This window comes from Anopheles coluzzii, chromosome 3 (assembly GCF_943734685.1).
Source record: "Anopheles coluzzii chromosome 3, AcolN3, whole genome shotgun sequence".
NCBI lineage: Eukaryota > Metazoa > Arthropoda > Insecta > Diptera > Culicidae > Anopheles > Anopheles coluzzii.
This window is the reverse complement of record NC_064671.1, coordinates 18,327,380-18,340,769: the sequence shown is the minus strand read 5'-3', so window position 1 is coordinate 18,340,769 and position 13,390 is coordinate 18,327,380. Positions and strand designations below refer to the sequence as shown.

The window sequence follows — 13,390 nt, the reverse complement described above, 5'->3', positions numbered from 1 at the left end:
CGTTGCGCGGAATCATATTAATTGAAATGTAATCAGTGTATATTTTCTACCTAAAAACAGAGAAAATATAAAAACCAACCTATTATAACGACTAGCTCATTTGCGAACCATCATCCCATCAAAGACACGCACCTCGCTTTTATCAGCTACAGCTATTAATCGTACTAATGGTGTTGAGGCAGCACCAACATTTTCACCGCATGCTAAATACCATACTACCACTGCTACTGCTGCTACTGCTGCTGCATCAACTGCAATCAACCGCCACAACAACAACAACCACAACAACGTTAACAACAATGAACCGGTGTCGTGTCATAACCACAATCAAGAGTTCGACAAGCTAAACGGGAACGTGCTGGCGGCGGGCGGCGGCGGCGGTGGTGGCGGCGGCGGCGGTGGCGGTGGTGGCGGTAGCGCAGATCAGCTGCAAACCAGCAACGGCAACGGTGGCATCAGCGGCATCACAGCAACGGCCAACATTTCCAGCACCGGCAGTGCCTGTATCGGCGCCAGCGGCGCCATCTACGAGCGGGCGAAGAACGGTGCGATCCGGATAACCGAGAATCCGCTGCCCGAGAACGTGGCGTGCTAGAAAAGAGACATATCGGGTCGGGTGGACCGACCGGCGATGCGGATCATTGCGAACGTGCGGGAAAGCTGGGTAGCAGGGGAGCGGGCCGATGTTGCCAAGGGACGGGGGGTGGAAGAGGGGGGCGGTGTGGCGGACGGAGAGGCCGAGGAGGATGAGGTGTGGACGAACCGACGGTATCGAATAGAGAAAGTTATGCTGAATGCAATATTTTCTATGCAATTTTAAGTGAGCGTAGGGACGGGCTGGAAATGGCAGACAAGAAAGGAGATTCTAACAAACGAACGAAAAAAAAGAGAAAAACCACAAAACTTATCAAACGCTTCTACGAGCTTCGGCTTTATCCAACGAAACTGAGAGCAAATTTGACAGGGAAGGTAACGTCAAAAAAAAAAAGTTCTAAAATGCATGGAATGTAAACAGCAAAAGCAATAACGATACAATTGGTGATTAATTTCGTTGCCATTTTCTCCAACACGGCTCTTCTTGCGAGAGGATTAAAATGACCAACAAGAATCCAATATCAATTTCTTATTCGTAATACGCTCCAAGAGCTGTTTTGTTATGGGCGCCCTACTTTTTACTTTGTTAGTAGTAGCTGCTAAAGCGAAGCACTGCAAAATCGATTGGAAAAGGCAAAGACAAAAAAAACACAATTCAATCGCTAAAACCAGAAAAGAAGCAAACCAATGGCGCAAAAGAGATGTACATTTTGTAGAAAAAAAAAAAACAAAACAGAAACAGAAGCATAAACTATGTAACTAGGTCTAGAGCAGACAGAACAGCAGGCCAACACCATACTGTGAAACAGGAAAACGCTAAAGAAGATGCGCTAAGCGCGTCAAATAAAAGAAATGAAAAATGAAATAAAAACAGATGTATAGAATGTGGAGAAAAAAAACATGGAAATGATGAAGGAAATGTGAAAGCTTTTGCAAAAAGTAAATCGAAATAAAGTAAAACAAAAAAACGACCGAAACACGCAAACACCCTAAAAAACCAAACCCGATATTCAGGCAAAAATGTATGGCAGTTGCTGTGAGACGTGAGATGCATATCGTTAAAACGGACTAAGCTAAAAGCCGAAGGAGTAATCTTATTAGCATACACTAGATAACCGCCGTCTGCCGCACGCGAGAAGACAGCCACTAATATAGCTTAAGGATAAACGAACTAAATAACTAAAAACAAAGGAGAACAAATATCACAAACACAAAACAAAACACGACCCGTTGTGCAGTGAAACAAGGTCCATGTGCTTACAAGAAAAAAAAAGAAAAAAACGAAACAGCTCGTACAAGGTTTTTCTGTTGCAATACTGAGATCGATTTTGGTTGCAAACAAATATGGCTTAATTGAACGTTTGAACCCGAATCTGTACACGGACCCTTTACACATCCCCCCCCCCCCCTCGATACGTTTATATGATTAACGTACTAAATGTCAACGTCCCTCGATACGTTAGAAAATCCTTTGATTGAACGAGTGCACTACATTCCCCACGTGGCCTGGGAAAGTGCTACAAAACGGTAAAATATAAACTGCCATAGTTTACGTCTTACTCCCTCTCACTTTTTTAATCGCTTTTCACAAAAGACCAAACGAAACGATGAAATACATTTAATAAAAAGAAACACAGCCCACAAGCATACGAGCAAAACGAAACACGCAACGAGACGCCGAGCAACGAGGCTAGATGGGGGCCCGATTGTAGCACTACTCACATGACAGAAGCAAGTGACGGAATAGTAGCGGACCTACGCCAATGTGCTACTTGTTGTGGACACTGCACGTGGACGTGGTTGATTGTTAGTTAGATAGGCATGAAAGCTAATGATGCAATATGATGATATGCATACTATTTGTGGAATTCAAAGCATTAAAATTGATCTTTTTATTTTAATTGATGTTGTATAAATTTCTTACTATATTTAGTATTTTAAGATAAAAGTATGAAATTGATTCCCACTTTTATAATCAATATGTTGTAACATCATCATATTTGTGTTATCTGGCATAGTTTTTAGTGACTTTTTTACCTATTGTGTTGTGCTGTATTTCCGTTATTCGTTAAAAATGGATTAAATGATTTAATTAATTTTAAATTATTTATTAAAATGTCATTGTAACACTTGTTTGTCAACTATCGTATAGTTTACAGTTTCATGCATATAGCTGCCGGCCTGGCCCGGTACGCGGTGCAAAACGAAGAAATCAAAGCAAATTGTTACTCTAGACGAGGAAACCAGACTAGTGAAGCATACTAAGGGCAAATCTTATTCTGTAGTGATGTTGACAGTGACTCTAAACTGCTGTAAGTTATTATTAAAACATATTAAACCGCGCTAGCAAACGCCACCAAACACACACACACACTTGTTGCAAATTTGGATGTGAACAGTGATTTCCATTATGGAGTGTGTCGAGACGCGGGCCGGCCATTGGTGAAAGGATGTTTCAGTTTAATGATAGTTTTTGTTTCAGTTTTCATTTCCAATATACTAAGTACATAGAGATGTACTGTTTTGTATTTTTTAAATTAATGTTTAAGTTGTATAGACCTGTTAAACAATTTAAAATTAATTTAAGTCGATTTGATACAATTTTATTTAAATTTTTTGTTACTTTTCAGTACCTACTTTCGTTTTTATCATCGTTTTCACTCATATGGCCTAGATAAGCGGAAACGTAAAAAAAACAACCGAAACTACGTAGTCATAGAAACACTTACTATCTGTAGATACTTTTCATGTACTAGCTTGCCCACTAACTAGGCTCCTTTTCTTCTCTTCAACACCCCCATCCCGTTAAACAAAAACTGTGTATTGAAAGCTTACAGAAAAGCTTCCGAAACGCAAAACACGAACACAAGTCCGGACTAGAAAAGACAAAAAACCAAAAACATTCCAAAACCGTGCTAGGAAAGGAACAGATAGATCACCTACAAATTAAAGCTAAAAAGTCAGTTACAGCGTACCGTGTAGCTAATGTTACTTTGTGGCAATATGGCCAACGTCCCCCTTTCAACTGTCGATAAAAAAAGGAAGAAGCTGGCGGTTACAAACACTTAAACAAAGGAATGCGATTAATTAGGCATGCACGTTCAAACCATGCTAATAAAAGCTCCTGGCGATGCTTATTCTCGACTTGATTCTACGCGTTTCGTGTCTGTTGACATCGAAATGTCATCATTGGTGTGTTGTTTTTGTTTAGTTTCATTTTAGCAGATGGTTTTAATTTTGCAAAACAAACAGAGAAGAATAAACGTATAAAATACCAAACAAACCAACTGCAGAACAATATTTCGTACAATACCACACTCCGTATTAGCACTATAGCTTTAGCCAGATGCGACTGAGCGCAAGGAACGATCTACTAGAGACATCCGGCTAGAAAGAAAAGCCTTTTGTGATAAGGAGCAGACACGGTTCTCAGCAAAAATCCATCACGGGTGCATAGCAAAAAAACAAACAAAAAAGACACTTTAACGCAGCAAACTGATGCAGAAGCTACTACATGATGCAGTTAAGGCAATGAATTGAGGCGACACAACACAACACTAAATGCAAGCTAAACTGTATAGCTATGCGTGAACATTCACGGAAATACATATGCGGGAAGGGTGGCCGAAACAGCAGAGCGATTCATTTATCACTTGAGTGCCTAATCATTGATTATTGAAATTGGATGAACATGATAGAAGTCTCTAAACGCGATGTCGGCGCGCCGCTGGTGATAGATTTTTTCGAAAAGCCCTTTTACTTGCAATTTTCTTGCAAAGCGCACTGCAACTATGTTCTTCTACCCGTGAGGATGGCGGTTAGGCTGCCGGAAGAGGATTTAGCTTACAGCAAACTTAAACACTTTCCGCGTAGCATTAATAAACATTTGGAGGTTTTGGAATGTGGTGACTCCATCGTTTGCATATTGCCGTTTAGTTTAAACCGACTGTTTCCGTTGTCATGTGTTTGTTTGTGATAAGCTGGAAAATGATAAATAAAATCGAAGATAAAATTAAAATTTTAGATGAAGGAAGAAAGTAAGCAGGCTAGTAGAATGCAGCAACGGGAACCGAGTTTTGGGGGGGCAACTTATATCCATGAGCTAATAGCTACTAATAACTACACTTTCGCTGCTACGCACCGGCTAGCTTACCGAAAGGATCGAATCAAAGCATGCCGGTGGGCGGACCATAAACCTCCGCCTCCGGCAGAAGGCAAATGCTTGCAGCAACTCATCAACCAATACGAACAAACAAACAAAAAACAACCCTTGCGCCATGTTGCCGCCATATAGTAGAACAAAAACAAACTAGTAGAACGGTTAAACACACAGCCACACATTAATGCAACACAGCAGAGGGCAGAGATTGTCAATGGAGTAGCTAAGCATGGCTGCAAACAGAAAGGTAAGCGATAGCTGGAAAGAGCGGATTTACGGATGGAAGCAAAAACGTGTTTAAAATGCCCCGCAAAGAAAAGAAGAAGCAAGCAGTCACAATAATGCAAACCAAAATGAATATACTAATGAGCGAAAACAAAAAACCAACAACAAACAAAACGAAATGAATGAATAAAACTAAACCAAAGTTCTTGTATGGCAAAAGAACTAATAAAAAGTAATGATAGGAGGTGTGTGTTTTCATTTGATAAAATGATGAGACGGAAAAAATCTGCAGCGGTAAGTTTCGTGTGAGTGTTTTATTAACAAAGAACCGGTTTTTTCGTCCTTCAATGTGTTGTTTGATGTTATAATATTCCTTTTCTATTTTGTTCCAAACAAGATTAGATTAGTTTGATTTTATGAGGTGATGTATATTTATCTCGGTCACGATGTGACTGTTGTAAAGTTCTGTTTCAGGGATGAACAATCATCGTGCACAGTCGGATCGTTTCATTGGGTGCGTTTCGGCGTGGCGCGGTCCGTTTCATTAGTCGCAAACTTCTTGGTCGCAAACTTCTTGGTCGCAAACTTCTTGGTCGCAAACTTCTTGGTCGCAAACTTCTTGGTCGCAAATTTCTTGGTCGCAAACTTCTTGATCGCAAACTTCTTGGTCGCAAAAACCTTGGTCCCAAAAGCCTTGGTCGCAAAAGTCTTGGTCACAAAAGTCTTGATCGCAAACTTCTTGGTTGCAAAATTCTTGGTCTTAAAATCCATGGTCACCAATATCTGGATCGCAAAATTATTAGTCGCAAAATTCTTGGTTGCAATCTTCTTGGTCGCAAAATTATTAGTCGCAAACTTCTCTGTCACAAACTTCGTGGTCCTCAAAATCTTGATCGCAAAGTTCTTGTTAATAATTTTTGTTTGGTTGTTTATATTTTTTTGACTCGTATAGATAAAAAAATGGAATTAAAATAAGAAAAAATGAAATCTAAAATAATATAATATTACATGTTGAGAAAAATGTTTGCAAAAATCTTATCTTTACAGAAAATTCGTCGTTCTGTTTTTTTTTTTTTTAATAATTTTTCCTGGCCAGTCTAAAGGCCGGGCTACATTGATCGTACTCTCTGGTGTAATTTTGATTTTCACTAGCGCTCCTGGCGGCGGCTGACCAAAGCATTTTGCCAAACAATTTGGAGCCGCTTCAGAAAATACGTTATTTTTCCATGTTTTTTACTTTAACTGGACTGGAAAAGCTTTGTAATTGATAGATAAATATGTTGTGCAAGTATTTCAGCAGTTTTCGCATCAAAAAACGGTGAAAAAACTAATTACCTTTGAGATCCAACACGACCATTCCCCCGACGACCAAAAAAAGCTTCCACCAGCCGCCGCCAGATGCGCTAGTGAAAATCAAAATTACACTTGGGAGTACGATCAATGTAGCCCGGCCTTAAAGGCCGGGCTACATTGATCGTACTCGCAAGCGTAATTATGATTTTCACTAGCGCATCTGGCGGAGGCTGGTGGAAGCTTTTTTTGGTTGTCGAGGGAATGGTCATGCCGGATCTCAAAATTAAGTAGTTTTTCAAAACATGTGTATCTACGTTTTACAAAACTTTTCTCCTCCGATTTAAGTAAAAAACATGGGAAATTAACGTATTTTCTGGAGCGGCTCCAAATTGTTTGGCAAAATGCTTCGGTCAGCAGCCGCCAGATGCGCTAGTGAAAATCAAAATTACGCTTGCGAGTACGATCAATGTAGCCCGGCCTTAACAGTTATCTTATACAAATTAATCTTCGTTGTTGACGATCACCTTCCCATCACAAATGATTGCTGAGCCCTGCATAACAAGCGCCTGGTACGCAGGTATTGGTGATACCCTCGACCAAGCTGTTTACGCGTCAACGCTTCAAATTTAATGACCGCGAGAGTACGCTCACAGTTCAGCTTAGCTCGAAAGAGAATGGTTCGTCAACAAACCGCTGAGCGAACATGGGGAGAGAATCAGCGAAGCAAAACAAGCCACTGGAATGGAACATAAACGTGAAGCAGCATAAGAGGGCAGCATAAATCGCATCAAATATGGCATGCAACTGCGTGCAAGTTCGGCGCACAAGTTGCTACGGGTTGATGAGGTGGGAAACGAAGCTAAAAAATAGATTTTTTATTTGTCTGATAATTGTTGTGTTCTTTAAAGTTTTTTTTATTTAAGGTCTTGTATATTTTTTAAATAATACTTCGTAAATTACTTTTGTTAGCAAATATATTATAGTAAAAAAAACAAATCCACAGCATCTAACTCTTCTCAACCCTTAAGCCATGCTCAAACAGCGTTATGGACCGTGAAAATTCCACCACGAAAACATGGCGAGAAAATGGCCCATCTCACGAGAGAGTCAGCAAGCTACCGCTCTCTTCCAATGCAAAACAAGAGAGCGAACCTTCCACCAAGCGTGAGCGTTTGGCTTAGCATCCGACCTACCCCCGAGCATAGGCTCAGTTGCAGTTTGAAGTTGAACTCTAGAAGATCGACGGAAGGGCACAGCAGCGCCGGATGTGTGTGTGTATTTTTTATGTTCGCTACAGTGACTCGTGGTGTAACTATTAGTGTTTTCTTCGTCACACTTCAACGGCAAGAAAGTGTGTGAAAAAGAGAGAGAGAGAGGTGAATCAAAAGCTGAAGAAACAGTATACTTTAAGGGAGCAAACGACTCCACAGACCGCAGTGATCACAATTGAACAAGGTGGTAGCAGAAAAAAAATATAAAAAACACACACACACACACAGCCCAACGGCAGCCGAACGAAAATCAGGGGAGAGGGTGGCCAACCCCACAGCGTAAGGCCAACAAATTTATTTTTTTGTTGGTTTCGGCTCGTCTCAACTGGCCACCGCTGCTACCTGGTGGTGTGGTGTGTGTAGTGGGTGAAAGATGCCTTTACACCGTGCGGTGGTGTTCTTGGGCCGCAACGAACCTTCCGGTTGGCGTAGTCCGTGCGTACAGTTTCAGCCCCTGACGATCGTGTTTTGACGCCACCTTTTCACGGGCTGTTGGTTGAGGAAAATAGCGCAGAGCTGGGAACGCATCAGCGTTTGGTAGTGGTTAACGTATTTGAGTGTTTAAAATTGTACGGCGGAAAGCAAAGTGTCGTTTTTGGTGTACGCATAAAAAAAACGGTGAAAATAGTGCATTCGCGTTAGTGAAAAAGATCATCGGGTTTGAATGTGTTTTTTTGAAGTGAATTTTTCCCCAACGATTGTATCCGAATCTTGGTGAACGTGGAATGTTACGATGTTGCGTACTGTTGCGCGCGTGTGAACAAGTGTTTTTGTTGTGCTGCAGTGCTGTGAGGAAGAATAGCAAGTGAAGCGTGTTCGTGTGATTTTATTTTTTTTGTTGCGACTTCAAGGCCAAAATCATCTTTCAAGTTGGTCGAAAAACTTAGCTTTCTGATACGATTCAGTTCGAAGCACGAATAGGAAGCAGCTTCTGCCTGTGATGAGTGAGTTTTGAAGGGAAATAAATCAGTTTAAAAATAAAAGCATTTAAGTCTCCTAAAGGCAACAAAACACAGCTTCAATGGTGAATGTAATGCACTTTGTGAAGTGTCTCTGTGCGAGAAGAAAAACAATTCATCGAAGCCGGAATTAAAACATCGACCATCTTTCCCAAAACCGTTCAACTGACACTTGTTGCTGCAAAGCAGTTTTTGGTTTTGGGGTTTTGGCGCCCATCGAACGCGATTCAGTTTCGAACGCCAATCCGAGAACGACCAACCAGTGTGCTATGGAACGGGGCAACCCACAGTGCTGCCAGATGAGACTAGTGTCACAAGAAGCCGTGAAACAAGTGGCCACCGAGTGAGTTTGTGCGACAGGTCGAACGACAAGCAGGGTAGAATATTCGATATAAGGGAAGCAAGAAAAACCCACCAAACAGCAGCAACAGCAGCAACCTGTTGCACCCAAGTGCGCTCGTGTGAGTGAAAGGGCAAGGGAAAGGAAGAGAAAGAAGAAGAAACGGGGGTACAAGTGAGGTACACACAAGTGATAAAACGCAGTGAAGATGGGTGCGTACGGGGTGAGGCTGGTGACGGCGGCCCTACTGCTGAGCGTGCTGTTTTCGACGGGCAGCTGCTACATGCGAGACTTTGCACACAAAAACGAGATCAACGAAATGAGAGGTAAGTGGTTCGGGTTGCTAGAGATGATTAATTAGCTTTTCGGATGCGTGTGAAACAGTTTTGAGCCGTTTTTACATAATAAATGAATAAGTAATATCAGAAAAAATCAGAAGAAAGTAAACAAAAGTTTGAAAATCAAATCCAACTCAAGAGAAAAAATCAGATAAAAGATGTAAAACAAAAATAAGAGGAAAAGTAATAAATCTTAGCCAACATAAGACAAAAAAGAAGAGAAGAATAATGAAATGAAAACAACAAGGTAAAAATTAAAGCAAACCAAGAACATATAATATTTAACACATCGAAAAATAAAACTAAAATGCTGTCGTTTATAAACGATATAAAAAAAACCTTTTCCTACCAAAAAAAACTGGCCCAACAAGAAACACGAACTAGTGAATAGAGCATTTGTGCGTGTGTGTGCGTCCGCGGCGTGCCTATTCGCGCACTTCAAGGTAAACGCGCACCCACGCGATTCCGCGGCGCGACCCAACCGCGTTCGGAGGGCGCGTAATAAGCGCTTGCGAGGGCCGTGAGGAGGGAACGATCGGCCACAGCATTCACTCACCGCGGGGAAAGAGAGCGCGAGCGATCAAGTAAATCTTATTGCGTCATAAATTATTTATACACAACCACAACCAGCCAGCCAGCACTGGGAGCACTACTTTGAGCTGATTCGGTTCGATTTTTAATTCAAACTAGTGTTTGATATAGAAAAGTTTGAAACTTTGTTTTGTTTTTTTTTTCGTGAGGGGTTTGTTCCACACCGCAAACGTGCTGGCATGGCACTTTTACACGCTTCCTTGCTGAAACGGATGAATTTAGAAACGAAGCAAACGCACATTCGTGCGCTTTGAGTTTGAGTTTGCGCTTGCGGTTCAATCAATACAGAAGCGAAGCGAACTTTGTGCCACAAAACAGAAGTTTTAATAGTTTTTTGCTATGTTTTAAAGCAGGATATATCTCGAATGAAACTTTTTGAAGCGTGAAGGAGAATGGAATTGGTGTTTTATTTATCCGTTTCCTAAACTTTTTGGACATCGGGTTGGAAGGCCCTGAGAATGTTGTGCTGCTAAATTTTTGCTTCACACAAACAAACAAGACTAAATATCTTTGGTTTTGGTTATTTCATTGAAAGTTATGTTTTGTTGTACTTTATTAGTATTTACAATAGATGAAATGGCAAGGCGAAATGGCAACACTGAACATAAAAAAACAATGTCCTATATCACAACAATTATTTGTGTTTTTGGTTAGAGCAAAACAGTAGTTATTCTAAAGGATATCTTTAAATGTTAATTAACAACCCTGAAGCTTGAATAGTCTCATTGATGCTCACAGTATGAAATTGAATACCAAAAATCTGAAACTGGATACCTAACGATAGAGTTACAAATGAAAGATTTCACATAAATTGTAAGTACCTTTTTGCATAAAGTTGTACTCTATTTTCATCAAAATTGTGTATATCTGGACAATAATAGGTTCATTGAATCATTTAATACGTTGAACTTTGTATCTAACAATCAAATGGGTTTCGTCAAACAATCAAATAAATAATATGTAAATGAAAAACATCAGCAGAGATCATAACATGATATTTTCACTTGATTTGACGTTCTTGATTTGCACGTTCAAATTCAACTAGATACCTTCGAACGAGCGTTACATCTTTATGTGCTTTTTGTGCTTTTCCTAAGAGCATATTTCCAGTCACCATAGAAGGATCTAAAACCATAAAACGGATTTGAGCTTGACAAAGCAACCCTGGCAACACGGCAATGTCGACTCACATTCCTACACGTTCTGTCCGTTCGATTTCTTGAACAAACTATTCTTTTCAATTTTTCTATCAAAACATACCCCGCTCGATTCGAACAACAATGCATAGAAAGTTTTGTTTTATATTTTCCCATTTCTATCAATCATTCGGTTTCGAACTTCAGCTTGTTGTGGCAAACAAAAGCGCCCTCTCCGAGCTCGGGCGAGGCTGCTGCACAACAGCTCGCCTTGTAGTACGTACTGTCCGATAAGATAGTAGCCGCCCTGCTCAGTTATTTTCACTCCCGCACAGTTGCGAAACGGGCCGGACCTTGCTGTAAAAACACACAAACAAAGCGACCCAACCCCGGCTGACCTCACCCGTCCATCGCACGTCGCCTGTGATGCAAAACAGCCGCGCTCGAGATTCAAGTGTGACGAGAAAATAGGATAATTAATCTGCGTTCACCCAGTTGCGTACGTTTCGGTGATCCGACCCGAAACGGGATCACCCTAAGCCCGTTCCCGCTTTGCACGTAATCCCACCAGGGCCGGGATTTTTCCTCCTTTGTTTTCCACGGAGAGGATGGTGTCCCTCCCCGCTGCATGTGTAATCCAATGCGGCGCGAAGGCGGCAGAATTTGTCGGTTTCCTGTGACGGGCGAACATATCCATGCTCATCTTCATGACCGTGCCATGGTAACGTGCAATTATGTAACGCGTCCCACAGGCACACCGTTTCCCGAAATCCGATTTCCCAAATTCGCCCGGCAAGCAGGGGAAGCGAAGCGCATCGCGAGCCGGTTGCTTTGCGCCGGAACTTGCGCCGGGCAACTGGAAGTTCTAGGCAGTCGAAACAAAAAACAAAAGCACATGCTGCACCGATGCACACGGCTGCAAGGTTGCTGGGCCGAAAGGAAGAGGCCTTCGCTTTCATCTCGCTTTTTGGGTTTTGGGCCAACGCACGGACACAGGTAACGTTCGGCTCCAGCGGATGGATTGTTGTACTTGCCTCTCAGGGGCAGGGTTGTTTTTCGTTGGTGTTGGTGGTGTCTGCATCTCACGCTTGGTGGTGCTGGTTGCAAAAGCCGGAGAAGCATAATTATGTTTGCATGCGGTGCAAAGAAGAGAAGGTTTGTTTGCTGTGAGTGCTCTTTTCGTATTGTTTTACACTTTGCTGCTGCTTTTTTTTTCGGAACGGTTCGATGATTCTTCCACCAAGTACCTGCGATCGTGTGTGTGTATGTGTGTGTGTGGTGGCTCACTCTCTCCCTCTCTTTTTGCCTTTTTTTTCACTCACTCGCATCATTCTGCTGAGTCGTCTTGCTTGTTTTTTGCTTGGTTTTAAGGGTTCCTGCTTCACTTTATGCTGCGTTTTGTATGCTACCATTTCCCACACGCAGTCCTATCCTCTCTGCCATACTCTCTCTCACTCTCTCTCTGCTCTCCATCTCGATCTTGTCCGATGTCGTGTCGTAGATCAGTCCACTCCATTCACTCACCTCACCATTTCTTTCTCGACGCGTTTTGTATGCTGGCTTTGTTTTTTGTTTTTCGCTTTTTTCCATCATCTTTTCCCTCCCCCTTCGTCCTGGCCTTTCTGCCTGTACTATTTTGCGAAAGTGTAGCCGGGCTCCGATGCACCATGCACCTTCTATTGGGCTTTTGAAAAGATGCAAAAACTGTACACTGGTGCGCACTTCCTTTCCCGCTCTTGCACGAGGTATTACCTTTCGGGAGCCTTTTGTGTTGGCCGAGAGCTCGAGCGTTTTTCGTGGCGACCCACACTGTGGGCGCACCATCAGCACAAAGTATCGGTTTTCGCACGGCAAAGCATCATCCGGGGCAGGCGAACAGCAGCTGCTGCTAGGGCCGGCCTTTTTGGCGGAACGATAGGTGTCTATTGGCAATTTTAGCTGCTATTTTAAACTCTTCCTACAAGAAACTTACAAGGAAGAAGAAAAGTGTGCTAAAAGAGCAAATGCTCTGCTGTTATGGTAAAGAACCTTATAAAGCAATTTGTAAGTGTAGTAAATTGAACATGCGAAAGATCTGCCACTGAAGGGTTTGGATGGAAATATTAGTAGTGTAAAAATGAAACTGAAATTATTATTTTTTATGTTTCGAACAACAAATAAATGAACTACTAATAAATTTGCATAATTTTCTATCAATTTACTCGTTCTTACAAATCTTCTTCTTTGTTGTCATTCCTCAAAGAAATGGTCATTCCAGTCAAAAACATGGAGGAATTATAATAAAATATGTCAAAACAGTTCAATAAATTTATTGTAAAGTATTTTTTACAGTTCTGAGTCATTCTTTTTTTTGAGTCACCAAAGAAATAATTTAAAATTTTAAAAGTTTAGGTCAAATCTGGAAACATAAGCAATTGCTGTGATTTGAAAATGTATCTTTTGAGTGCATTCAAAAGACTTAGGTTCGTCGCCATTGTTATTAAG

General features: G+C 41.5%; 1 protein-coding gene across 11 annotated transcripts in view; it reads left to right on the top strand.

Annotated features, from left to right (window-relative positions):
* The window catches only part of LOC120957847 (protein NDRG3), a 46,506-nt gene extending 41,292 nt beyond the window's left edge, over positions 1-5,214 (top strand). For 7 of the 11 annotated variants that reach the window (XM_040380257.2, XM_040380253.2, XM_040380250.2 and 4 more), the window contains one exon: positions 333-5,214. In XM_040380257.2, coding sequence (XP_040236191.1) covers positions 333-595 — 263 coding nt within the window. In that variant the 3' untranslated portion in view covers positions 596-5,214. The other 4 variants (XM_049610341.1, XM_049610340.1, XM_040380255.2 and 1 more) reach the window with 3 other exon arrangements.
* Positions 5,215-13,390: the final 8,176 nt, after the last annotated feature.